Consider the following 27,326-nt stretch of genomic DNA (forward strand, 5'->3'; position numbering starts at 1 on the left):
AAGTCGGACGCTTAACCGACTGCGCCACCCAGGCGCCCCTCTTGGGCTTTTTTAGACCCAAACCTCACAATTTAGGATCTGAACTGCCAGAGACTTTAGCCTAGTAATCTGTTTACTTTGAGCTGATTATATTCCTGCTTTCCCCTCCAGCAGTGAGGTCTCAGCTGAAAGGAAGATTAGGCAAAGTCCCCCAGAGCACGTGCATCATGTGGGCAGGTGCACGCAGCTCGTAGGGGATACTATTTGAAAGGTCACCACTTACACAACATATCTTTGAAGACCTTTGGCAGTGCTCTCTGTCGGAAGATAGGCAGCAGCATTTAAAGCTGACGTGCTGAATCTTAGCTTGGGAACTCCAACCCGCAGACCCTGGGAAGTGAGCATCTGCTTTTCATGCTGGTGTGACTTGGCTCTGGAAGGTTGCTGCATTACCCACTTTCACTTTGATTTTACATGCCACGTTTTCTCTGGGGCACAGTCTTTACCCTGCTCTTAAGATAAATCAGTGTTTAAAACATAAAAAGAGAAAATAAGCGTTAAAAAAGGGTGGGGGGCTCCTAGGTGGCTCAGTCGGTTAAGCATCTGACTTCGGCTCAGGTCATGATCTCATTGCTCAAAGGGTCATGAGTTCAAGCCCCTCATCGGGCTCTGTGCTGACAGCTCAGCCTGGAGCCTGCTTATGATTCCATGTGTCCCTGCCTCTCTGCCACTCCCCTAATCGTGTTCTGTCTCCCTGTCTCTCAAAAATAAATAAACATTAATTTTTTTTTTTAAGTTTAAAGACAACATGGGGCGCCTATGTGGCTCAGTCAGTTAAGTGTCCGACTTTGGCTCGGGTCATGATCTCACAGTTCATGGGTTCAAGCCCCACATCAGGCTCTGTGCTGACAGCTCAGAGACCAGAGCCTGCTTCGGATTCTGTGTCTCCCTCTCTCTGCACCTCCCCTGGTCATGATCTGTCTCTCTCTGTGTGTCAAAAATAAACGTTAAGAAAAAAAAAAGATGTTAATGTTTTCCCGGCCTGGCCACAGTGTTTGAGAAGTTGCAGGAAAACCCAGGATCTGTGGCTTTCCCTTGCTTCACAGAACTGTGCAGCCATAACCAAGGAGGAACATATTCAGGGTTGAAGGATAATCTTTTATGTAGACCACTTACTGTGATCTTAGGCTTTAGATGGTAATTTTTCCATAAGCTTTGTTCTCTCCTGACATAGGGTTTCCCTCTGAGCTGACCAGTCCTCCACTCGGAGGCTTTCATGGAATTCTTTTTATCTAGACCCAGAAAAAATAAGGGGTTTCTGAGGCTGCTCATCTCCCAACACACCATCTTGTCAATAAGCTCACATACACGGGGTGAAACCAAGGTGCCAGACTGGTCAAATATGGTTTTAGGTGTCTGGAGACAAATAGGTATGGCTTTTTTTTTCCTGCTCACTCTTTTTGAGTCAGAGGTTGAAAAGTTTCATTGGTATGTCATCTGGGCCTTGCATGTGTAGAATTTTAGTTTTGGGACAGTGGTTCAGTCTGATTTAAAAGGGGTGGTATGTTATATGCCTTGACTTTCTCTAGTTCTTGCCCTAAGGATAAAGAAGGGTGGGTAGGAAGATATAACAGTGTTGGCCAAAAAGGTGCTCCTTCATCCTCTTGCCAGATCCAACCTGAGGCATTTGTAACAAGGAGCCAGTCCCTGTCACTTTCTTAGGTTTCCAGGCTGTTCCTAAGAGAGATTGTCACAGCTAGATGGCCACAGTTTAGCATGCTTCTGAAAGATCTCAGGTAAGTAGCCAACACTTTTTCAAAGTTTATTAAGGTCTAATTTACATACTTTTTTCAATTACATGAAATATGTATCATTTGAAAGGTGGTTCAACGTTACTATTCAGGCTTGTTCTCTTTTAGTTTCCTTCCTTCCTTCCTTCTCTATACCCAACGTGGGGCTTGAACTCATAACCCTGAGATGAAGAGTCATATGCTCTACCGACTGAGCGATCCAGGTGCCCTTGTTCGCTTTTAATTTTACTTTCCACATGAAAGTTTAGCCTGGTAATGATCAAAAGGCTGAGGCCATGGAGTCAGTGTCACAAGGCCTACTAAGTGGATGCCAGACTCCTTAGCTGGACTGCAGACTGAGTGCCTTGCACTGCAGCCAAATATGGGTGTTGCTGACCCTGCCACACAGCCTTGGTTGCTCGCCTCCAAGTCCTTGCTCACACTGTTCTTTCTAGCCAGACAGGCGTCTCCCTTCTCTCCCTCGAAATCCTAAACCTTCATTGAGGCCCAGTTCAAAAGTCAACCCTTCCTCATAACTTCCCCAAGGTAGGTGTGACCTACACTCTCCCTGAATGCTTTTTTAGGCCTTGGCTTATCCTGCCTCTTGTTACAGCATACTTGGCCAGCACACTATGTAAGGCCAGGACTTATTTTCTTCTGTGTCTTCCATCCAGAAAGGTATTTTTTAGACATAGCCAAGTGGGGAGTTAGCTTTTGTTTGTTTGTAATGTGACTGTGACTTAGACCTCATGACATTTTTCTGAGATTTAAGAGCCCTGGTGTGAAGTTGCCCATCACACAACTCTAGATGAGGCCCTCTGTGACTCTGGGCCTGGTTTGTGTCATCTCTGAGGAAGTTTTCTAGCTCTGAGTCAAATACAGTCTCAGCAGGAAAACAGAAAAAGTGGATTTAGAGAACATCTCCATTATGGATTCAGAAAACAAATCACCATCACGACAGTGGAAGGACTGGTGAGGGAATTGGGCATCTTTAGCCTGGTAGAGAATACCTCAGAAAGACTTGGGCTCATTAAAGTCTGTTTTTTTTCTTTTCAACGTTTTTATTTATTTTTGGGACAGAGAGAGACAGAGCATGAACAGGGGAGGGGCAGAGAGAGAGGGAGACACAGAATCGGAAACAGGCTCCAGGCTCTGAGCCATCAGCCCAGAGCCTGACGTGGGGCTCGAACTCCCGGACCGCGAGATCGTGACCTGGCTGAAGTCGGATGCTTAACCGACTGCGCCACCCAGGCGCCCCGACTTGGGCTCATTAAATGCTAGAATTGGAAAGCAACTTAGAGACCTCTGAGGCTCCGATGTCCTGCAAAGCTCTTTCTTCATTTGTAGTTCTGATTGATAGAAAAGGAAATTCTTATTAATTCATTTCACATTCTCAACTGAGAATGACATTATAGCTCACAATTTCAAATTTGATTTCTTTTCTCGTATTTCAAATTCAAATGTGCTGCTGTGTGTTTAACAAAAGCATAGTTTACACTTGATCTCAGCCAAAAGGCCGAGAAGCGATAACAAGATCATAGTTTAAAAATATTGCTTATTCTGTTGTTCAGTGTTCCTCATCCACAAATTCATCAAACAAAACCCAGATAAACTTGGGTACCACTTTTTTTCTTTTTTAAGTTAGGTATCATGCCCATTGTGGTTGAGACCTGAGCAGAGATCAAGAGTTGGATGCTTAACCTATACTGAGCCACCCAGGTACCCTTTGGTACCACTTTTTTACTGGAAAATTGCCTTTTTTGCCTTGTTGGCTGGGGAACTTAGAGCCAAACATGTTCCTTATCAGAAATAAGTGACTCAAGCCAGGTGCTTGGTAAATCCATTTCCCCACTTGCTTTCTTTTTTTTTTTTTTTTTCCCTTAGGCATCCAGAGGAGGGCCTGATCATATTAGATGCTCAAAAATGCTTGTTTACTTAATGGATGTCCTTAAGAATACGATATTGTATCATCTTTAAAAATACTAGTTTTGGGGCGCCTGGGTGGCTCAGTCGGTTAAACCTTCAACTTGGGCTCAGGTCACGATCTTGTGTGTTTGTGAGTTTGAGCCCCACGTCGGGCTCTATACTGACAGCTTGGAGCCTGGAGCCTGTTTCTGATTCTGTGTCTCCCAATCTCTCTGCTCCTCCCCTGTTCACGCTCTGTCTCTCTCTCTCTCTCTCTCTCTCTCTCTCTCTCAAAAATAACTACACATTAAAATTTTTTTTAAATATTAGTTTTGATGAATCGTCAATGAGATGGGAAATATTAATGATACAATTTCAAGTGACAACTAAAGTTGCCGAATTGTATGTACACAGCATGTTTCCATCTCTGTGAAACCTGTTTTTTGTTTACTTATTACACAGTATTATACAGTATCACAATGGTATGAAGAGTGGTTCTGAGTTATATTAAATGTGATTGTTTTCCTTTTTTAGATTTTATGTTTTACAAAAATTCTATGATAAGCTTATATTAATTAAATAGTTAGTGAAATGAATGCATATGAATAGTTTAAAATCTCAAATGTTTACAATAACATATTAAAAAAAATAATCCTTTTCCTGTTCTCTCCTTTTCTGGCTCTCCAAAGTAAAGAAATAGTAAATCTAAGTAGCCCTCTATGTGGTACATAGCGGAGCTAAAAGACAGTAGGGTCGTAGAAAAATAATCAGATAAAAAAAGTATTTCCACCAGGAAGGAAACCATAGAAAAAGCTTATAGGAAAGGAGGGGGTAGTTCTCTGTGGACACTATTTGTACAATGGTGTAAAATTAACTATTATTTACCTCAAAAATGTGATATCAATAAATTAGGAGGGGTGGAAGGATAAGTGAGAGCTATTGAAAACCAATAGGCAATTCCTGAAATGTAAAAAAAAAAAAAAAGTAATCAATAAACAGCAAGAAGAAGCAATTATTTAGAAATGTGTTATAAAAGAAAAAGAAAGAGTTTAAATATTTGAAAGCAGTTTCTTTTTATAGTGACTTACGTTTTTGAAAGTTAAAGTTGTAAAAGGAGCATGTGCCTTTGGTTAAAAACCAAAGCAGACAGTGCCATTCCTGGCGTGTGGTGGCCACTGCTGGCATTCTTGTTGACTTGGATTCCACACTTAGTTTGTTGTTCCTTAGCTTGTGTTATATGTATTTTAATATTGTAAGGTATCGGAAATTCATCTTGGAAGTACACTGGCTTATTGGTTTTATTTCAATCTCAGATGTTTAAAAAATTACCAATAATTGGATTCCTGACATCCAGAAAACATGTCTCTTATATCAGCTTTATCATATGTACTCCACTTCTTAACTGCCGTTGGCACAGGTCAGGGTGGTTCTGTGGGGTGCTCAGATATATATTGGATTGTCCCTGGATTGTAACCAGTAAGCTCTCCCTTCCAGCGTTCTACAACCTCATCCTAATCTGTCCAGATTCATTTTTTTTAATGTTTATTTTTTTCATTTTTGAGAGAGAACACAAGTGGGGGAGGGGCAGAGAGAGGGGGACAGAGGATCTGAAGTAGGCTCTGTGCTGTCAGCGCAGAGCCCTATGTGGGGCTTGAACTCATGCACCTTGAGATCATGACCTGAGCCGAAGTTGGACACTTAACCGACTGAGCCACCCAGGTGCCCCTCTCCTAATTCATTTTAACATCTTTCCTTCTTCCCCCACGAAAACTAATTTGTGCTTAATCCAAGTTCTGTTCTTTTCCTCACTACATTTGTTTTCACCTGTGAAGCCCAGAATGACATCTAGTGTTTCTCATTGCCACTTAGAATAAGGTCTTCCCCATGCATGTGTCTGTAGGAACATCTGACAGAATGCCTTCCTTGCTTTAGGAAACTCAGTTTCGAATGCAGTGCAAATGCGTTCAGATTCGATCCTGTCCCACAGAGCTGGGAAAGAACCTCTTGGGCAGAGTGCCTCCTTAATTGGCTGGCCTCAGCCCCTCTCCATATTGCTTCACATGCATAAATTGAGGGAGGTAAAGGGCTCTGTGTCAGAGTTTGAGTATTTTCATTTTCAGATAATCTGATACTGATGTCTTAAGAATTCTGTTTCACAGAGTTTAAAAAGTAGATGGGTATTTCACTCTGCACAGTTTTAGTACATTCTGTATTTCATTTGGGCCTGCATGTGGGGAAATAGTGTGTTTTACTTTGCAGCTTCCAGGTGAGCCACAGACCACCACACCGCAGGTAGAAGTCTAAATCTTGGAACTAATTCTGGGAAATCCCCTGGGCTGTGTGTACAAGTAAGGTGTTAAAGAGAATATAAAAAAGAGAGCCTAGGCTGCAAGTAGAAAAATACAAACTTCTCACTGAAATCACCCATCCATAGTGACTCTACAAGGAGAGATCCAGTGGATGAGAAAAGTAGACACTTTCAAACACAGGTGAGTTTATTGAGCAGGGAGCTCAGGTGTGAAGTATCACCTTCACCACAGCCAAAGTCAGCAGTGGATCCTGAAGGATTTGCGCTTGTAGTTTTGGTTTAAATTTGCCTTCAAAATCCACCCCACTCTGCGATTATCCAATTACATGTGAGGGTGGATTAATGTGCCTAAAGCTCTTTTGATGTGTCACTTCCCTACTCTGAAACATTCAGGGGCCACTGGATTGGGTAATATTCAAGGCCTTCCAAAATTGGCCCCAGACATTTGTTTCCAACCTCATTTCCTAGGACTTCCAGCTGCAGCCATGCTGGGCTCCTCCTTTTCCTCAAGCCTGGATGGCATAGCTCCCTTCCCACCTTTTCCCACCTTTCCTGTTATCACTTTACTGTGTATGTCCTGCCAGAGAACCTGGCCTCCATCCTAGGTTAGTTAGGTGTGGGATGTAGGTCACATTATTCTTCCTCCCTGAGCCTCCATCCCCCCTCCCCCCATGTAAGAGCAAATGACTGAACTAGGAGGCTTCTTGGTGGGGTCCTTTTGAACTTTACCATTCTGTGGGTGAGCATCAGCCTTAGATTTTTTTCCTTAGTGGCCCCAGGACACAGGGCCCTTTTCTGTGTCCCTGCAGCATTTACCATTTGTTGTTTGAGATGGTTGTTAATATGTTTACGTCCTGCTTTCAACCACTTTTTGAAGAGATGTTTGTAAACTGAGAGAGCCCTTTGGTAGGCTAACTTGTTTCCCTAGGATGTGGGTGAGGGAGAGGACCACTGAGTGTGTTCTACTTTGGACTTGCACCTTGTATCTGGAAGCTTCGAGGAGATGGGACTCATGAAAGATTTTCTTATTCCCCTTCTTGGGAGAGTGGGATGTCTCTTTGCGAAGAGGCACATATCTGTAACATCAAGATGGAAAAGAGGATGCAGACTCCTGGAGAATTCCCTTTGGTCTTCTCTGAGGCTGCTGGGTCTGCACTCATTCTTTGGGGTGTTCTTCCTCCACAATCCTTTCAAGACTGCCAGGTTCCTGGCATTTTGGGGTAGGATGGTAACTTCATCTTTCGCTGTGTGTTTCAGGGCCCTATTTGATTACGATCGAACTCGGGACAGCTGCCTGCCAAGCCAGGGGCTCAGCTTCTCCTATGGTGACATTCTGCATGTCATCAATGCCTCTGATGATGAGTGGTGGCAGGCGAGACTGGTGACCCCACATGGAGAAAGCGAGCAAATCGGTGTGATCCCCAGTAAGAAGAGGTGAGTTGTCATGATCATGAGGCCTTCCCTGCCTTCTTCTTGGTATTGATTTCTTTTTTTTTTTTCCCCCTATTCTACTGTAAGTAAGTTGCTTGAGAGCAATGGATGTGCTCTGTTATTCCTTTTTAGTAGAGAGTTTGTGCTCAGGATGTGGTTGTGACTCGGTGAGCCAAAAAGTGGCTTCTGAGACCATGCACTGGCAGTAAGTAACAGGACTTCTTTCTGACTCCAAAACAGGGTGGAAAAGAAAGAAAGAGCTCGATTGAAAACTGTGAAGTTCCATGCCAGGACAGGGATGATTGAGTCTAACAGGGTAAGTGGGGATCCCCAAGGAAGTGCAGCCAACATGTGAAGAGGAGTAAGAAGCTCGGAGTCTGTCCGGTGGATAAGAGAACTGGGGAGCACAACAGAATATCTCTCTTTCAGCGGGCTGGCTCTGTCCTATCAGAATACTGACTGCTTTTCAGAAAGCAGAGCGAGGGCACTCAAACTCTGTGTCCAGTGTATACTCCCTCCCCCTGGGTTACTGGCTCTTGAACATGTGTTGGAGTTGGACTGTCTGGAAGGCTGACTTGTTTGGAACACAAAAAACCACCTGTGGGTATCTCCCCGGCTGCAGACCCTGTCGGAGCTGTGGGGACCCCTAACAGAAACTGGCCTTGCTGTCCAGCGAGGAAGGTCAGCCTCAGAGCTCCGACCAACCCCTCAGACCAATGAGGCATGAGGGCTCAGTCATTCACCCCTTTTCTTCTGTGAGATGCACAGGCGAAAGAACTTCTGGAGCAGTAGGAGGGAAAAGAGACACGGAGTAGATGCCTCTGTGTGAATGTATCAGTGGCTCCTTAGGGCATGTGTCCAGGAGGCTACCATGACGTTTGTCCTTTAGAAAGTTCCAGTGAGTGCTGTGAGTCTGGATTAGGTAGAAACCTCTAACATCCCTACAACATTTTCCTGTAAACATAATTTTCCTCTTACATCAACTTTTCATTTAATCTCATAGACTCCATTTGTGAGAGATGGTCTTTTATTTAGCTCACCATTGTCTCCATTTTAGTTTTTCTTGCATGCTTTAAAATCCATTGTTCTGTTTTTTTTTCTTCTGTCCTTCCCCTCCATCTTCATGTTCTTTCACAGTCGATCAAAACGAAACGTAAAAAGAGTTTCCGCCTCTCTCGAAAGTTTCCATTTTACAAGAGCAAAGAAAACATGGCCCAGGAGAGCAGCATACAGGAACGTAAGTAGCAGCAGGGTACAGAGAGCAGACTGCCCACAGCCCCGCCCTCTCTTCCTCATTTGCACCTCCCCCTATGAGAAGACAGCGAGAGAGAGAGAGAGAGAGAGAGAGAGAGAGAGAGAGAGAGTGTGTGTGTGTGTGTGTGTGTGTGTACATGTGTGTGCGTGTGCACATGTGCACACACACGTGACTGTCCATCCATCCATGTGTGCATGCGTGTGCGGGCATACTCTCTCATTTGCAGAGTCAGCGTAGAAATTGGTGTGCAGAGCGAGACACTGGGTCTCTCATCCAGCTGCTCACTCTGAAAGAATGTTGGAGGCTCTAAGGAAGAAATGGTTCCAAGCCTGCCCTAGCAGGAAGTCCCTGGCACTGGTGTTGGGGGTGCCAGGCTGAGCTCTGCCACGGTGGTGATGAGCAATATTCAGCTATAGTGTCAGGTTTGGAAGAATGTTTTTTAAGAGAACCAGGTCTAGGGACACAGTGTTGCTCCCCTGGCTTCTTCCTCTTGTGTTTTCTTTCCCTGAACTTCACTCTTCTATGTTAAGAGAAGAGCTCTCTCTTCCCTAGACACCTGGAGTGGGACCTGCTTCCTGAATTACATGCATGCGCATATGCACCCAGGGTGTCCACACGGCTCCAACAGACTCAGTGTCATCCCAGAATGATCACAGAGCCAGCCTTCAAAATAAATTCCTTCCTGCTCACAGGAATTGACATGGAAGGGGGATTACTTGACATTGTCTAAGTAAAGATTTATTGCAAAACAATAAACAGTAGAAAAGGCCATAACTGAGCTATATAAACTTTTAAGAACCAATTTAATCCTGAGAAGTACTCATGTTCTGCCATATGCCTTGGAAACTAACTGTTCTGACCCTAACCGTAAACACCAGGTCACGCTGGTGAAATATTTCTCATATGGCTCATGGTGAATTGTAAACGTCTCCCCTGCTGCCCCGCAAGGAGGGGCTCTGGGGTCCTGGGCTGTGGGGACTGGCAGGAGATGGACTAGTTCCAGTTGGGAAGGTCCTTTGTCTAGGCCAGCCTGATTCACAGTCATGGTCTACGTAGGTCATTGCCACCTGGACTGGTAGCTACTAGATCCAAGGGTGCCCTCATCCAAATGGAGGTTAAGTCTCATAATCCTGGCCAGTTCAGTAAGAAGCACTAGGTGCAGTTAGTTCTGCTTGTGAGCAGTAGGAGGCGGTCTGAAGTGAGATCAGTTCACTTCAGTTCACTGGATCAGCCTCAGAACCTGCATGCCAGACCCAGCCTGGGGAGGGTTTGCTGTTGGGTTGCCCAGCTAAGGGTTGGGGTGAGAGTTGAAACTGCCTAGCACTTATTGTCTAGAAGCTGGGCTCATCCCCTGTGGTCTGTGCAACTCAGGTCCGTGTTGAAGGCCATATCTCACACTGCATGAAGCTTTCCTTGAAGGGTTTGGACAGAGTGAGTCAGTATTGGGCAAAAAGCTCCCTGGGATGATGATAATTCTGCTTGCTCTTTTGTGCACCCTCGGAGGGAAATAGTGATTTCAGGGGCAGAGCAGAGACCTGGGTTCTGTAGCTACAAATTTAGTCAAACCAGGTACTCTAAGCCTTGGAAAGTCACCAGGCCGGTCCTGTTGGGCTGTAGACTGTAGATCACTTCAGAAAGGCCCTCCGGCAGCAAGTTGGACAGCATAAAATACAGGTATCTTATCTGACGTTGGGGCATTCTTTCTGTAGCAGAGTTCTTAACCTCACTATAATTATAGGTCTTCATAGTATTTCATACTTCTGTCACTAATGCTCACCTTGCTCTGTATTCTTCCTTCCCCTTGTCTTTTTTCTCAATTTTCTCTTTTGTCCCCATTTCTTTCCCTCCCTCCCCCACCCCCTCCTTCCCTCCCTCTTTGTCCTTGCTGTCTGTGAAATCAGGACTTCCCTGGGTTAAGTGACGATTATTATGGAGCAAAGAACCTGAGTAAGTCAAACTTACACACCACTAACTCTATTTCTGGCATGAGTGGAGGTGCTGGGGATGGGGGTATAGGGAACGTGGGTGAGGGCAAAGGGTGAGGGGCGGACAGTGTTGAGAGAACTCATACCACAGCAGGAAGAGGAACAAGTGGCTCTGAGTGTCACACTTTTGCTCTGGATCCCTGGTACCCTAATAAAAGCCTGTCACTCATGTCTGCGTTTTCCTTTTGTACCTTGAAGGAGTGGGGAGCCATCTTGGCTCCCCGCCTTAGAAACAAGGTGGGCAAGAAGTACTTCTTCAGGGGTGACCACTCAGCTCATCTAGCCTATTGTTGAGGTGAGGGGTGCCTGCTGGTTGGATTCTTCTCCTAGTGACACAACATTAAAGAATTGGGCTTAGGAATGAGGTGTTTCAGTCTCTCTGAGGGCAAGAGTACTATGGAGCCCTTTACCCAACATGCATCTGGGACATCCCAGCAGGTTCCAGGGGCCTCAGCAAACAGCTGTGGGCTGGCTTTCCATGGAGCATCTCTAAGGGGCTGAGCTGGGGGGCAGGTCTCAGTAGCATTTATGGACCATATATATCTAATGCCTTAGCTTGGGAAAACTCTGACCTCTCCCGTCTGGAAGATAATTCTGGAGTTGAAAATGAAGGAACCTAGATGGCAGGACCTTAGCGTCCCCTCTGTGCACCGAGGGGCGCGTACACACGGCTCTGCCGGGCAGGTTCCGTCCAGGTATACTCTCCTTCAATAAGTAATAAAGTCATGAAGGCAAAGGAGCTTCCTCAGGGGATTGCTCAGGAACTAGCCTTGGGGGCCACCACAGCCAGTCCTTCCTATGGGGGCCACAGCATATCACAGTCTGGAACAGTGTCATCTTGGCTGAAACGAGCAGTGTCTCTGTCCATAGCTTGTTGTATCTGTGTCCCATCTTCATTTGCCTGTTGTCTTGGGAGCAGTGGGCTCTGTTTGGGCCACACTGTGCCTTGTGCCTCCTTTGAGCGTGGCTGCTCTGCCCACACTCAGATGTGGGCAAGTCCTGGTGGTCCGAGGCAGGAGGGTTGCCGTGGCCTCCATATGTTCTTTGTTGTCTGTGTTTTGACATGTCTGTCTTCTTGTGGCTGGAGGAGCATCATCCCTCACCATTGAGGCCAAGCTAGGAGGAGGAAACTAGACAGTGGTGGCAGGAGGGCTCTTGGTGCCACCGAATGGTCAGAGCATTGTTCCCTGGTGACAGCTCAACTTAGCCAGTGCTTAGCCTCTTATTTCTGGAGCACTGCACAGTTCTGTACACTTCAGGGGCTCTGTCTGGGCAGGAAATTCAAGAGCAACCTGGTCCCTGGACTTCTCTTTGCTGCTGTCCCTGCCTTGCCTTTCCTATTGTTAGCTTTGGGAGATGTGTTTTGAGATAGGATTTGGAAACCACCCAAGTCAGTTCTTTTGATTCAGATGAAGAAGATGCTGCCAAAGAACGGAAGGCTTGTAGTGTCCAGGGAGGGACTTGGCAGACTGAGAGGGCTCTGGGGACAAGTGCAAGATGGTCAGGGGCTCTGGATTGGAGCTGTGCCTCCCAGTTGGTAGCCCGGATGTGGCAGGCCTCTCGTGGCCTGACTTGGTTGGCAGCTCAGAGTCTTGCTCCTGGAGCATTTGAGTTTTGTGCCACGTGTGACCTCTCAGTGGTGTGTTCTGAATCGGAGTCTCTTTCTTGTTGGCTTGCAGAGGGAGTGACATCCAACACCAGTGACAGCGAAAGCAGTTCCAGTAAGTGTGTGTCGCTCTTCCTCATGTCGTGTAGCTCCACCACGTGTCCTGGCCATCATCCTCATTCCGGCATTGCATGGCTGCCGTTTCCGTTCAGAGGCTACTGCTTCTTTTAGTCATGTACACTTTGAGATCCTGGAAATGCTGTGGCCATTTTGTCCTTATGGGGTGGGGTTTGGGCCATGAATTAAAGGAGAGTATAAGCCCCGCACTTCTGGCCAGGACCTGACTGAAAGCTGGCCCTGGGGCCCTGGGAAGGGTGAGCTGCCAGTAAGTCAATCCCTGCCACGGGCCTCATGGGCTATAAATGCTGCCAGTTTTACACATGGGTTGGGAGACCAAAAGGCAAATGGCTCCCATGGGATATTGTCCTGAATTGCCTTTCCAGGTCTCTAGGATTTCCTGGGTTAAGGCTCGGTGTCCTTGTCTTTTTTTTCCTGACTTAAATGATCCAGGAACTGCCTAGTTTTCCTTCAGAGATCCTATGACCAAGCCAGAGAAGCCACAGTTGAAACCCTATGACCTTTGAGAGCACTGGCCTCTTGGGAGCTGTGGCGAGAGGGCCTTGTACAGTCTGCCCACGAGTCTTAGGCTCAGAGGAAGCCCGTGAGCAAGCATCCCAGGGCCTGATGCAGATGTTGCTGCCTTCCCCAGCACTGCCACCAGCCACCTGGGGACCTCTGGGCACCCAGCACCAAGTGGCTTGGTGACTGTTTTAGGAAAAGCTTGTCACTGCTGGATATACCGAGCTCTACCGTGAGGAGAGAACAGGGCTCAGCATTGCTCTAAAGGGCGCTGGGGACCTTAGCCCAGCCTTGAGCCACTTGTCTGGTTGTTTGTCCCAGTGTAGGGGGGAGGGAGAGGTAAACCGTTAAAAGGGCAAAGTTAGGCTGCAGCTTTGGGGGCCTGCGTGAGTGCCCTGATTCCCCTGCCTGCAAATTATGGGATGTGGGTAGTGTTTCCCGACCTGTTGAAGCTTCTTCATAATCCTTACCAGAGCAAGAGGGTAACTGAGCACTGAGGGTAACTGTGACCTCTAAGGACAGTTCCTGAGAAATTGGGGTGGGTTTGGGTGGAGGCTTCCTGGCTGGCGGGTCATGTCCCTTTGGTCAGCTATATTTTGCTGAACAAGAGGACTCCTGATTCCTGTCCCAGGGGTGGTGAAGGGCTTCCCGTCCTTTCTTGTTGGTGGGAAGCAGACAGGCCCACAGGGCAGGTGTTAGCAAGTACTGCCTGACCAGGCTGTTTTCTGGCAGAGGTGGGGGTGGGGTGAATGTTGTAGGGGGACCAGGACACAGGGAGGCAGATTATAAAGTGCTAACATGTCTCCCTGTTTTGTTGCAGAAGGACAAGAGGACGCAATTTTGTCATATGAGCCAGTGACGCGGCAAGAAAGTAAGCCCCCTTCTGAGAGTCTTGCCTTCAAGCTAGTGTCATGGTCGTGGGCCAGCACAGCGGTTGGCCATGTGGGCAGAGGGGAGAGCGCGGGTGGAGTATGAAGGCATGGCTCGTTGCACATCCAGCCCCTGGGCACCTCCTTCTCTTCGACAACTTTCTATCATTCATAGAGAAGGGGGAAAGGAAACCCAGTGTGCACCCCTTGCCATACCTTTGTTGCCGCCCCGGGTGCCTTCCAGAAGATAGGGCAGGTTTGCAAAGATGGCAAAAGTCAATTTTGGTGGGCGTGACCGTTGCCAAAAGAAAGGTTCTGGTCCCTCCCTCCAGTGGCTCCTCTGAGAAAACCTTGCCTAGCTGCGGGTGCCCATGCAGAGATTTCTCCTGAATCTGCTGGGAGGGGAGATGTTTCTGACTTCAGACTTGCCTTGGCCTTAGATATTTTCAAATTAAAGGCTCTTTGATGTCTTTGTAGTTAAAAGCTAGAGAATGGGCTGCATACACTCTGCTCTGTCTGACTGGCGGCTCCAGAGCCTAGGTGTTCTAGGCAGACTTGGAGGTAGAATAGGCTGTCTGGTGGGAGGCCTCACTCACTGCCTCCATGCTCTGTCTCTCCAGTTCACTATGCAAGGCCTGTGATCATCCTGGGCCCAATGAAGGACAGAGTGAACGATGACCTGATCTCAGAGTTCCCGCATAAATTTGGATCCTGTGTGCCACGTAAGAGCCCAGGAGGGTTTTGGGAGTGAGGCATCAGTGCCCAGGGAACTATTGCTCTGATGTTTTATGGAAAGGGTCTGGGGCCAGGTTCTAGGGTTCTCTGGGTATAGGGTATATCTAACACTCTGGAAGAGATTAGGTAGCAATAGATCCCCACAAAGCTCATGGGGTTGGGAGGCCCAAGACATCAGTCTGGCCTGCTTCCTTCCTTGGAGAGAAGTTTGAATGGCAATGGTCAGGAAGGATTGGACTAATGGCGGGGGGCGGGCAGCCCGAGTGGTGTTGACATGGCCTGGTGGGCAGCTTGTTAGGTTTGTTGGTTCCCATACCACATTAGGCATCTTCTGCCAGGTTTTGGCCCAGGAAACCCCACCTTTCTGGTCCAGTTTAAGCTAAAGCAAATAGCTCCCTGTGTGTGAGACCTGGTAATTATAAGAGAAGTAGACAAGACAAACTTCTTTTCAGCTGCTTCCCCCCTCACCCCACCACTCATCTGGAAAATACTTGAGTAGCCCCGGGACCCAGGTAGAGAAGAACAGGTCATCTCTTTGGGCCTGGGGTAGGTCATTGTCCTCAACCACACAGCATTTCTTCTCTTCCTTCAGATACTACTCGGCCTCGGCGTGATAATGAGGTGGATGGACAAGACTACCACTTTGTGGTCTCCCGAGAACAAATGGAGAAGGATATTCAGGACAACAAGTTCATCGAAGCAGGCCAATTCAATGATAATCTCTATGGGACCAGCATCCAGTCGGTGCGGGCAGTTGCAGAGAGGGTAAGAGGAGAGGAGATGGCCCTGCTAAATATAACCCTCAAAGGAAAAACAGAAAAGTTCCTGCTGACTCTCTGTTAGGATCCTCCTCCTCCTGGCACAGGGCCAACCAGAGGCGTGTCGGCTCTGTGTGTTCCCAGCCGCTGGAAGGAGGTGGCTGTCTGTCTCCTCCATGCAGCTCACCCCAGCGTGTCCCCCACATGAATAGGGACCCTTCTGCAGATGTGGCCTTTTCTGGGGGTAGGAGAAAAAGATGGAACCTGGGTGCCTCAGGGGTAGAATCTTCTAGGCCTCTCTGGATGGCCCCAGGTTCTTCCTCCTCCCCTCCCCCCCCCCCGCCCCAGGCAGATGTTTGGGTTGCCACCTGGTAAGTGCTTGGGACTGGGTAGACAGGGACTGGGTGGGCTGAGAACAAGTCTTTGCCTTTTCAGGGCAAGCACTGCATCTTAGATGTTTCCGGCAATGCAATCAAGAGGCTGCAGCAAGCACAACTTTATCCCATTGCCATTTTCATCAAGCCCAAGTCCATCGAAGCACTTATGTAAGTATTTGCTGAGACTCAGACACTTCCAGCTAGGAGAGGGCCCTAGAAAGGAACAAGAAAATAAACTGTTTTGTTGGGCAGGGGTGAGCCCCAGTGGAAGGTCAAAGGAAAGTCTGTACCCCATCTCTGGTCACTGAAGGCTCCTTCTGATTTGAGTGCCCGTGCATGTATTCCCGGTTGTGCATTTACTTACTTACTTACTATTTATTTATGTATGTATTTACTTATTTAATTTAAAGTTTACTTATTGATTTTGAGAGAGAGGAGAGAGAACACAGGCAAGGGAACGGCAGAGAGAGAGAGATGGAAAGAGAGAGAATCTCAGGCAGGCTCTGCACCATCAGTGCAGAGCCCAACATGGGGCTCAATCCCACGAACCGTGAGCTCGTGACCTGAGCCGAAATCCAGAGCCAGACCCTTAACCGAGTCAGCAACCCAGGCGCCCCATCCTGGTTGTGCTCTTAAACCTGGAAGGTTTGTGGAAGATGTTTAGCTATGGGCCACTGCTGCTCTCAGAGAGCAGCTGAGTAGCTTTTCAAGGAGCCTGGAGCAACCCTTTATGTCAATCAAAACGTAGAATCCAGTTTGTTAACCATTTTTCTTCCGTGTCTGTGGCAGGGAAATGAACCGACGGCAGACATACGAACAAGCAAATAAGATCTATGACAAAGCCATGAAACTGGAGCAGGAGTTTGGAGAATACTTCACAGGTAAGAGTTCCTGCTGCCCGGCTTGGGTAACATGGGACAAGCCAGTCGCCTATTCTGGAAGTGTCTCCAAGAGGCTTAGATACTTGACACAGACTTTCTGGATGCTTTCAAGGTCACACCTTTTGAAAATACTCAGGTGCCTCCCATCCAGCTGGAGGGTAATCATTTTTCAGTATCAACCACCACCACCCAGCTGCTTTAGATCATTTTGTTCATCCTATCTTCGTGTCCCTGCCACATCTAAGGCTCCCTGTGTCACTTTGCTTCCTTCCCAACTTGTCCCCTCCCTGATCCAATACTCAGTTTTGCACGTTGTAGGTGCTGAATATATGTTTGTTGATGACGTTGGTTCCTCTGTGTGGTATTCAAGTTGTCTGGCAGCATGTGTGTGTGTGTGTGTGTGTACCTGCTCACCTATCCCGGAAGGTCAGTTCCTAAAAGGTCGTGATGGTTTCTGTGTCCCATGTTGCTTACCTTTAAAGGACGGTGCCCTATGTGTGCAGGTTGATGCTAAGTAAACCCCTGCTGGTGGTGCCACCAGGTTAAGTAGGGAAAGTTTGCATGGCCATACTTCTCAGACCTGGGCTTTTGGAGCTCCCTTTACCATTATGTCCCTGTCCTTCCTCATGTGCTGGGCTGGCTCTGGCAAGGAGCAGATATGACAGCCCCAGGAGCACTGCCTCTTGCTGAAAACTGTTTCTTTCAGTTTTTTCTTTGGATAACTGAGATTTTCCTAGTCTTCTGCTAAGGCTGTTGAGAATGACCTGCTGCTGGCCTGACGGCAGCCAAGAGCAACATGAGCCACAAGGTCTGGCATCTAATGGATGCTCAGTAAACCTCTTTTAAGCAATACATGTTCCTCTTCGTTGCTGCTTAGTCTCACTGTCTCAGCAAGTTGACATTAAGCCCTGGGCTTGGAGCACCTGCCAGTTTCCCTCGCTGCCCTGGGCTCACAGGCTGGTGAGACTGGCGCCCGCATCCACGTGGGCATCTCTGCTGGACTGAGCTGTAGGGTGGTGGGGTCAGGCTAGATGGCCGGGTTGGGGGGTGCTGTGGAGCACATTAATAATTTTGTTTTCCTCTTCACTGTAGCCATTGTACAGGGTGACTCACTGGAAGAGATTTATAACAAAATCAAACAGATCATTGAGGACCAGTCTGGGCACTACATTTGGGTCCCATCCCCTGAAAAACTCTGAAGAATCCCCACCAAGCACTCTCTTGTGAACAGAAGACATCAAGTCCCTCTTCCCTCCTCCCTCTTCAGTCCTGTCCCCACCAGGAGAACAAATGACTACTGTTCTTGTCCCCTTTTTTAGATATGTCCCAAAAATTGAGTTTTCTAGTCCTGTTCTGTTTTTTTAAATTTTCGTTTGATTTTAGTTTACTTTTTGGGATGATGCCATCTCACTTCATCATGTGACTGTGCCCATTCCTGCATGGACCTTTCCCAAGCGCTAGCGCAGGTGCAAATCCATCAGAGTCATTGTTTTCATAAGAACCAAGCAGAAGCGAAGAGAAGAGAAGAGGACCTGCCAGAAAGATAGGCTCTGGACAGCTGCACGGCTTGTGAGGCGAGCTCAGTGCGCCGCGTGCCGAGATGCCCCGGGCATTTCTGCCTGTCGTGCTGCTGTCACGCGGCGCTGAACAGTGTAACGTATGGTGACAGAAAGTATCTTATTTATATATAGATATATATATGTAATTTATATAAAATATATAGAAATTATTATATATATATATTATACACTCTCATATAATATATATATATTCACTCACATTTGGACTAGAAAATCTATGGAGACTTCATCAATGGTACTGTGTTATTAGAGAAATGCTTTAATTTTCATAATCCAATCAGATGGCATCTTATATCCCAACTGGTTGGGGAGGGATCGAAAGCGGTAGTAAGTGCTGTACCAAGGGCACTCGCATATGGTCATTCTCTTGAAAGTGGAGGTTTGCTCTAGGACTGGTCATGAGCGGGGCTTGTGCCTGGGGGGGCGAGAGGGTTGGAGACTTGACCCAAAGGCGCTGCTGCCCTCGAGGTGCAGTCAGTCCTGTGTGTGGACAGAGAGAGAATGGCTAACGATGCTCCATATTAAATTGCCTATTGTTTTCTGCCACCTGATGTGTCTGCATGAGAGGTTTCCTTTTTGTTCATTTTTAAGCTGCTGTTAAACCAAAACCATGTTGTGCTACCGTGTCAGCCTTTTCATTATTCCAAATTTTACTTTTACTATTTAAGTGAATGCGTAGAATCCAATTTGACCGTGTTTTAAAGGCTCATGATGTGGAGGAGCCGGGCCTTGTGATAGAGTAGGTGACCCGGGCTCTGCCGTCCAGTCAGCAGAGGGGAAGTGGGGGCTGCTGAGAAGTGGGAGCTGGGGCTCTGTGTTGCGAAGTGTCCCTTTCTTTACTCATGCACCCGGGACGCACTGGACTCCACTAAGACCCCTTCGTGCCCCCCCCCCAACAGGGACGGGGTGTCACTTGCCTTCCAGTTCTGTGCTGGGATCATGGGACAGCACTGGGCTTGGCCAGCCACGTAACAAGGAGTTTGATTTGGGTTTTGTTCACAGCTGCTTCATATGCCCTACCCTTGCGCCCTCACCAACAGCTGGTAGCTTACTATTTCCTCAAGAAAGTAGACTTTAAGGCTGTCAGTTTGACCTGTAGAGCTGAGAGTCACTCACTGGCGAGACATGAAACCTTGTTGGTTTTCCCCAGAGTCAGAAGGCAGTGACTGTGGTCAAAGGAGTTTTTCCCTGACCACGAGAGCAGGTGGCAGGTGCGGCTCGGGCCCTGCCCCTCCGTGCCCTTTGGAAGCCACCAAGCCTCTCTCGCCCCCACAATGGAGGCATCATGCAGGGGAGGAAGGGGTGGACATGCTTGGCCCCAGGGGTGAGTCTTTTGTTTCCTAGCCCACTGGGTTGTGACCAGTGCAGATGATGCCACATTGAAGATGCTTTGAGCACCACCAGCCAAACATAGGAAATCTGTTAACAGTCCTCCTACCAGCATAATGAGGCCAACTGTAAAGTGTGGGGTCCAGACCGAGGGTAAAGAAAGGGCAGCAGCTTTACTTGGGCAGTTCACTGGATTGAAGGCAAAGAGGGATAAGGCAATGGCCGATGGTGACTCTGGTGAGGAGGGGGGTGAGCAGGGAGTGTTGATTTCTCCAGTGTTAACTGATGTACTCTGAGTGGTGCTCAACCCTCTGCCCCTCCCAGGGAAGAAAATCAAGATTCAAAGTAAGCATGACACTAGTTGATTTACCAGTGTTCCTTCCAAGGAGACATATATTTTTTAATAAATGATAGTTGCAATGAACTGTGGTTTGGAGACCTTCTTGAAGGAGTGGAGAAGGGAGGGTGGGGGCACAGGGAGGGTGGGAGAAAGGCTCAAACCTCTGGGGTCCTCAGTGACCGTCTGCTGGCTAAGTCAGATTTTCCTCTGGATGGTTCGAGACCCCTGCGGTTGCACCAGTTCCTTTGTGAAGGCTGTACGCTTGGTCTTCTGCCGTAGCCCCCAAATGTTGCCTCAGATAGCACCAGCCAGTGGGGGGCGTGTCCGTATTCTTGGTGGCAAGATGCTGACATTTCCCCCAAAGGTACAAAAGATGTGAGCCGCCTGCTGCAGCAAAGACATTCGGTAGAGAAAGCAGGGGCCAAGCTAGCAGCAGGGAGCTGAGTCATAAATATGGCAAGAAAAACCTGGCCTGCCAGCTCCCAATGTTTCCAGAAAGCACTGAGGGCTCAGGGGAGGCCCCGATGAGCAGGGCAGGTGGCCATCCCCCTGCCGCCTCCTGAAGACAGCAGGAGCACCGAGAGCAGGAATGCGCGACATGGCTGATGGCGTTGCAAGCTTCTGTGGAACAGCCTGAGGAGGCACCACCGTGATTATCGTCAAGAGCAATGACTGACCAGAAGAGCATCCCTGACATGTGGGGCTGAACCACACAAAAGGCGATAACCCTTACCTGTTTATGGCACTTTCTAGTTTGCAAGGTGCTGCTTTTGACATGCTCTCTCATTTGCTAGAAGGTAGGCCGACAAAAGAGAGTCCCCAAGTGTTTTGTGAGGGCTTAAGGGAGTCTGGCTCCCAAATGCAAAGGGAACCAAGAACTGGCTTTGTCACCCCACCATGTGAGGTTCAGTCTGTCTTGACAGCAGCTGTTCATCCTAGGGGAGACTCAGCTGAAGAAAATTCAGCCCCAGCGGGAACATACTGAGCAACTTGGAAACCCCCAAAGTATACTACCTCACCAACCCTAAGCTCTGCGGTGACCAGAGGGATAGAGCCCCATCTCCGTGAGGAGTCCGTGCCAGGATCTCTCCCCAGTTCTGCTGCTGACGGCCCAGCTAGTCACACCTCACTTTCTTTATCTCTAACAGACCTTAAGTGAAAACATTCGTAAGATCATACTCATGACTACAAAAAACATTTGTTCAGAGACACATGACCAACTTTGTCTTAAGGCGAAAGCACTGCTAGAAATTAGCTAGTGAAAGCCAAATCTTTATCCAAAATGTGTGTAGAAGTTGTGCTCAAGGGTGAAGCCGATATGGAGGCAGAAGAAAGTGGGAGTCGAGCAGCAGGACTGGAGAGGGCCTGGAGGTCAAGGGTCAAGCAAAAAGATGGGACTGTAGGGAACCTGGACTCAAGCAGAAAGGCCAGTGCTAAAGGGAATGGAGCCCTTTCCAAGGGACAGTGCTTGCCTGGTGCCAACCCCTGGAAGCCCAAGGTGTCAGAGAACCTTGTAGGAATGAGATGAGCATGTGTTCAGAGAGCCGTTAGCTTTCTCAGGGCAATCCAGTCCAACAAATGAGTGCTGAAGTTGGGGAGTAGTGCACCAAGCCGTCCTGGCCCTGGCAGGATTCATTTAGTCTCCATATTCTCAAGGTCTGTCCTTCATGCCCATTCCTACCTTGGATTTCATGGCTTTGGTTCCATTGATCTTTTTATCCATTTAGTCATTGCCTTGGCACCGCTAGGATATTTTGTCACCACACAATTTTTTTGTATGACTTTTTTTTTTTAGAGAGAGGGTGCAAGCAAATGAGGGGCAGAGAGGCAGAAGTGGGGCTCATGCTCACCTGACGTGGGGTTCACACGAACCGTGAGATCATGACCTTAGCCGCAGTCAGATGCTTAACCGACCGAGCCACCCAGGCCCCTACAAATAACTTTCTGAAGCTCAAATTACACATGTGGAAAAACCTCCCCCACCCATCACTTCCAAGAAAGAGCAGAACTGGCTGCCACAACGCCTCTGTCCCTCCTCAGCAAATGGGGTCTTCGTACCACGCGCTCTGCCCGAGAATAGAGGAGCTGCTTTAGCAGTGATGCCCTAGATTTTTCTCTGCAGAGCCGTGCCCCTTGTCACACTATGACACCCACTGGTGGTTTTCGTGCTGCAGATGAACTACCTGTGTGTCCGGTCCCTGTCCCGCCACTGGCACTCTAACCGGATGTATCCAGCGTAGTTTGAGGAACTGGAAAAGGGGTGGTTTGAGAACAAGGATTCAGACCCTCCTGGTCACCGTGAAGGGCATGTGCAAGAGGATGTTCTCCTGACCGGCCTTCCTGTCCCCAGAGTCATCCTCCCCGTAGTGGACAGAACCAGCCATATTATGCTCTCCCCTTCCCATGGGGCCCACAGGGAGAAGTTCAAGCCTTAGCATGGCCCTTCTGCCACCAGGCCTTGGCCCTTCTCTCCTGCTTTATCTTTTGCTGTGTCCCCATCTGCTCTGACCATGAGTTCCCTGAACACCACAACCCCATGTTTTTGTTCACACTTCTTTTTCTGCGCAGTGTGGCCACCCCATCTTGAAGACTCCTCTTAATGTTTTCAGACTCAAGAGTTACCCTCCTACACTGCCTTTCCTGAAGTACCTCTTCTTCCCTCCCACCTCTTAGGTCAACTTGACTGTCCATTCCTCTGTGCTCCATTAGACCCTCTAAAACCGTTTGTCACTGTAACAGCTGACATTTATTTTGTGTTCCTATGTGACAGGCACTGTACCAAGTGCTTTACACATTGAAAAAACTTTTTAATGTTTATTTTTGAGAGAGAGACCAAGCATGAGAGGGGGAGGAGCGGAGAGAGGGAGACACAGAATCGGAAGCAGGCTCCAGGTTCTGAGCTGTCAGCACAGAGTGTGACACGGGGCTTGAACCCACCAACTGTGAGATCATGACCTGAGCTGAATTGGATGCTTAACCGACTGAGCCACCCAGGCACCCCACTGCTTTGCCCATTTTAATTCACTTATTGCCAACAACAGCCCTATGAGATAGGTGCTCATATTATCTCATTTTCCGGATGAGGAAACTGAGGCACAAGGAGGTGACACAGCTAATAACCAGCAGGGCTGAGTCAAACACAGGCTGTCTGGCTGTAGTAGTTGTGCTCTTAAGTGCTACACTGTGCTGCCTCTCACTTTGCCACACTTGGAACATTTTATTGCCCTTATCTCTTTCTGCCTTCTTGCCCTTGACTCCTCTTTGAGAGCAGAGACCACATCTTATTCATCTGTAAATCTGCAGCATTTAGCACAATATCTGTCATGTAGCAGGTGCTCAGTAAAAAAGAAGAGATGCACTAGTCTTTGGTTCAACCTTGCTGGGGAGAGATTTGACTAGGCCTAAACCTGTGGGGAATACAAATTTTGTTTTTATGGTCTATGGAGAGCTTCCGTTCTGGAGTCCCTGCAACTTCCTCTGGGATCTTGCTCCATCAATTATGACTCCTTTTCATCTCCAACCACTTCCTCTCCTTTAGCTCCTACCCCCTTCTTTTCACTCTGCTGTCTTCTCACCAAGAATTCAACAATCTCCCTACTCTACCACTTACCATCCGTGTGTTCATTCAACACGCTTATCGAGAGTGCCAGAAAGTTCTCAATGTCAGCCACAACCTCCCAAGCATGATGTTCAGTTCAAAGACTCCTTTCTGAGTCTTAACATGGTAGAAAGAAGAAAATGCCATGTCCCTGCTCTCACCGTCGATGTCATTTCTCCCTGGGCCACTTGGGCTTTTTTTTTTACTCCTTCCCTCACTCTTCTCCCACTTCCTGAGTGCCACCATTTTCCTAGTCACCTGGGCCCCAAACCTGATGTCTCCCCCTTTGGTCACTGTATTCAACCTCTTACCACAACGTGTTGATTCTTTATGGTATCTGTTCAATTTGGTCCTTTGCTCTCATCATCGCTGCTCCTATTCTCACAATAACAAGAGCCACAGCCTGGTAAGCACTTAGTGATAGGCACTGAGAGTGATGCTGAAAATACAACGGCAAGTCAAAGAATACAGTCCCTGCTCTCAAGGACCCAATAGTCTAGTTGGGGGAGAGCAACAAATAAGTCAATCAGTATATAGTTACACATTATATGAAACGTTCTGAAGGGCGTACACAGGATGTAGCAATGGGATAATATAGTGAGAGGACCTGCTGAGGGAAGGTGCCCGAGAAGGCTTCCCTGAGGAGGTGACATTCAGGTTGAGACTTGTAAGATCAGTAGGATCAGCCTGGTGGAAGAGGGGGTGTGAGATGTGGGATACGGAATTATTTACCACCCTCCACTGGCCCCATTGTGCTTATCCAGGATTATCTCCTGATGGTTCTCTACAAACCACTCTAGACTATTTGTGTTTTTTTTTTTTAACCTGTGAGCCAGGTCTTTGTGTGGAGTGTTTCCGGTCCTCATGTCTATGGAATCTATCAAGCTCCAGCTCAAATGTCACTTTCCACGAAGATGTCACTGATCACTCAAGGAGAGCCTTCCCCTTGCCTTCTTTTGCACCACTCCACCAGGTTATAGGGAACATACCCTGTTCTTCCTTGCATGCTAGCTAGCTGTCCATTATATACTTCTCTAGCCAGGCAAAAAACTTCTAGAAGGCTGGGATTGCATCTGGTATCTTTGTATCCCTCACAGCAGCTAAAATGTGCCAGATGCTCAATAAATGATTCTTGAGTGAGCTTCCTCTTTCTGGACCTGTCTTAATCTAAAACATGAGGGAAGTTGCACAGATGAGCTCCAAGGCCTCTCTCATCAATGATGATAAAGAGAAACCCTAAGGGACGTGCACTATGAATCCTCAAAAAGAAAGTTCATGCCTTTTGCAATGTTTGGTTCAGAAAAACATGAACAGTGATGGAGATGACAGAGAAGGTTTAACTACAGCTGCCAAATAACATGGCACATGAGCACATTAGGTTCTTACACAATTAAACATTACACACACACACACAGAGGCCATGTGCCTGCTGTGAGAGAGCAAAGGATACAGAAGAGATGCATGGACTATGACAGGGCAAATATCCTTTCCCCAGCTGGGAAGATGGGTAGGATTCCAGAACAGCTTAAAAAAATGGAAAATTTTGTCATAGAACAGAGTGCAGATTCCGATTACTTACAGCTGGACAAAGAAATGGTGCTACACGGCAGAGGGGCGGGGTGCCTGGCTGGCTCATTCGGAAGAGCATGCGACTCTTGAACTCGGAGTTGTGAGTTTGAGTCCCATATGGGGTGTAGAGATTACTTAAATAAAAAACTGAAGAAAAGGGGCACCTGGGTGGCTCGGTTGAGTGGTCATCTTCAGCTCAGGTCATGATCACATAGCTCGTGAGTTCAAGCCCCATTTCGGGCTCTGTGCTGAGAGCTCAGAGCCTGGAGCCTGCTTCAGATTCTGTCTCCCTCTCTCTCTCTCAGCCCCTCCTCCGCTCATACTCTTTCTCTCTCTCAAAAATGAATAAATGTTAAAAAAAATTAAAAAAAAGAAATGGTGCTAGGGAACTAGGAGAATGGACATGCCAAATATACCACTCAATGCCCTTGTATGGAGGGTTCAGGTGCCCCACGGTGGCAAATAGCATTTCCTGGCAGGATTTCCAGATGAAGTTTATTTTGAGAGAGAGAGAAAGCATGAGTCAGGGAGGGGCAGAGAGAGAGGGAGACACAGAATCCCAAGCTTCGCACTGTCAGCACGAGGCCCAATGCAGGGCTGAAACCCACGAACTATGAGATCATGACCTGAGCCAAAGTCGAATGTTTAATCGACTGAGCCACCTCGGCCCCCCTGATTTGAATCATTCTGGAGACGACAAACAATAGGGAAGACAGAGGGAATAAAAACCACAGTTGGGACTACTATGAGCAGAAGAACACAAAACACGAAAGAAGTTAACCTGTATCACTGGAGTTGCCCCATAATAGGTAGGAAGCCTTTCCAGGAGGTAATAAATACAGATCTCCCAGAGTATGAGAGAACAAGAGGGTGTCAAGATTTAGTGGGTGTGGGGAAACACAGAACCCCTACCACAGGGCATGAGTCGAATAGCATTCAAAAAACACTTATAATCAGACATCACTGTAAGAGCTTGGCATGTTTACTCATCTGTTCTTTCCAAAAACTCTGTGACTACATTTTATAGATGAAGAGACTGAAGCATGGAGAAGTTGAGTCATTTACCCAAGGTCGTACAGCAAATAAGCGCAAGAGCAAAGACTTGAACGCAGGTGATTTTGTTCCAGGGTGCACGCTTCTGTGCTATGCTGCCTCGTCTAGTTTTTACCATGTCCCATCTCAGTTTTTCTTTGCAGTCTGGCTTTTGCCCTGAGCATGCCACTGAAACTGTGCTCTCCAAAGTCAGTATGGCTTCCAAGTTACCAGATTTTACGCCTTTGCAGGCCTCATACTCATCAACCTGTCTGCCATATTCAACATTGTTGAAATATTCTCCCACCCAGAATTGAAACCTCATCTCAGATTATGACTCTACAGTAGTCTTCACATTCACCATCACTGTTGGCACAACTGTAATTCCAGTTCAATTCTTCATTATTTCCATTTTTTCAACAAACCCCTAATTGTATGTCAGGCCCTGCGGATACAGTAGTGAACAAAACATATAGGTCTCTGCCCTTATAGAGCTTACTGTTGAGGAGATAGACATTAAACAAATAATCACACAAATAAATACATATTTATAAACCAATAAGTGCTGTTAATGAAGACATGGGGCTTTATAAAAGGGTGAAATAGGAAAATTACAGTGGCCTCCAAATAAGTCTTCCTTCCTCTACACTCTTCCTTCTCCAATCCAGTGTACCTACTATTGCCTAAATTAATATTACTAGAGTCCGTCTCTGACCCTACCACTCGCCAGCTCAAATTCCTTCAGTGACTTACAGAATAAAGTCCAAACTCCTTACCCAGATATTTGAGATCCTCCCTAATCTGGTTCCAACCTAGCTTTTTAAGCTTTTCCCCACCATTCCCCAAGCACTCTATGCTACAAATATACAGAACCATTCACTGTTCCTCGGATAGAAGGACTGCATGCCTTTGCCATGCTGTCTTTTTTTTTTTTTTTTTTGGTCAGGAATACCCTTCTTATTCCTTATGTTCAAATTTTATATACATCTTTAAAGTCCAGTTCGACCTTCCCCATAAAGCACTTTCTCATCATCTCCTTTGGAATCTCAGCACTTTCCCTTCACTTTTTATAGGATTCATATTCTATCTTTAATATTATAGTCACTCTAATGCAGTAAATGTAAGCCTAACTTCTTCCTATATTAGAGCGTAAACTCATCGAGGGCAAGATCTTGGTCTAGACCACCATTATTCATTGGCTGTAGATAGATTAATGAATGAAAGAACGAATGAATGAAAGAACGAATGAATGAATGAACAAACAGATGAATGAATGGTTGGTGAATTCCTGATTGACAATATGGAGGGATCATAAATATGCATATATATATATATGAATATTTTCCTTGATATATTGTCA

General features: G+C 47.2%; 1 protein-coding gene across 7 annotated transcripts in view; it reads left to right on the top strand.

Annotated features, from left to right (window-relative positions):
* Nucleotides 1-19,851, top strand: part of DLG3 (discs large MAGUK scaffold protein 3) — a 58,553-nt gene extending 38,702 nt beyond the window's left edge. For 4 of the 7 annotated variants that reach the window (XM_040467820.1, XM_040467828.1, XM_040467826.1 and 1 more), the window contains 10 exons: nt 7,240-7,416; nt 7,654-7,729; nt 8,551-8,650; nt 12,333-12,374; nt 13,719-13,769; nt 14,388-14,489; nt 15,095-15,267; nt 15,696-15,805; nt 16,427-16,518; nt 17,611-19,851. In XM_040467820.1, the coding sequence (XP_040323754.1) occupies nt 7,240-7,416; nt 7,654-7,729; nt 8,551-8,650; nt 12,333-12,374; nt 13,719-13,769; nt 14,388-14,489; nt 15,095-15,267; nt 15,696-15,805; nt 16,427-16,518; nt 17,611-17,717 (1,030 nt within the window). In that variant the 3' untranslated portion in view covers nt 17,718-19,851. Of the gene's footprint in view, nt 1-7,239; nt 7,417-7,653; nt 7,730-8,550; nt 8,651-10,569; nt 10,616-12,332; nt 12,375-13,718; nt 13,770-14,387; nt 14,490-15,094; nt 15,268-15,695; nt 15,806-16,426; nt 16,519-17,610 lie in introns of all 7 variants that reach the window. The other 3 variants (XM_040467824.1, XM_040467825.1, XM_040467821.1) reach the window with 3 other exon arrangements.
* The last annotated feature ends 7,475 nt before the right edge of the window (nt 19,852-27,326 follow it).

This window comes from Herpailurus yagouaroundi, unplaced genomic scaffold (assembly GCF_014898765.1).
Source record: "Herpailurus yagouaroundi ecotype Mexico unplaced genomic scaffold, PumYag 67569, whole genome shotgun sequence".
Taxonomy (NCBI): Eukaryota; Metazoa; Chordata; class Mammalia; order Carnivora; family Felidae; genus Herpailurus; species Herpailurus yagouaroundi.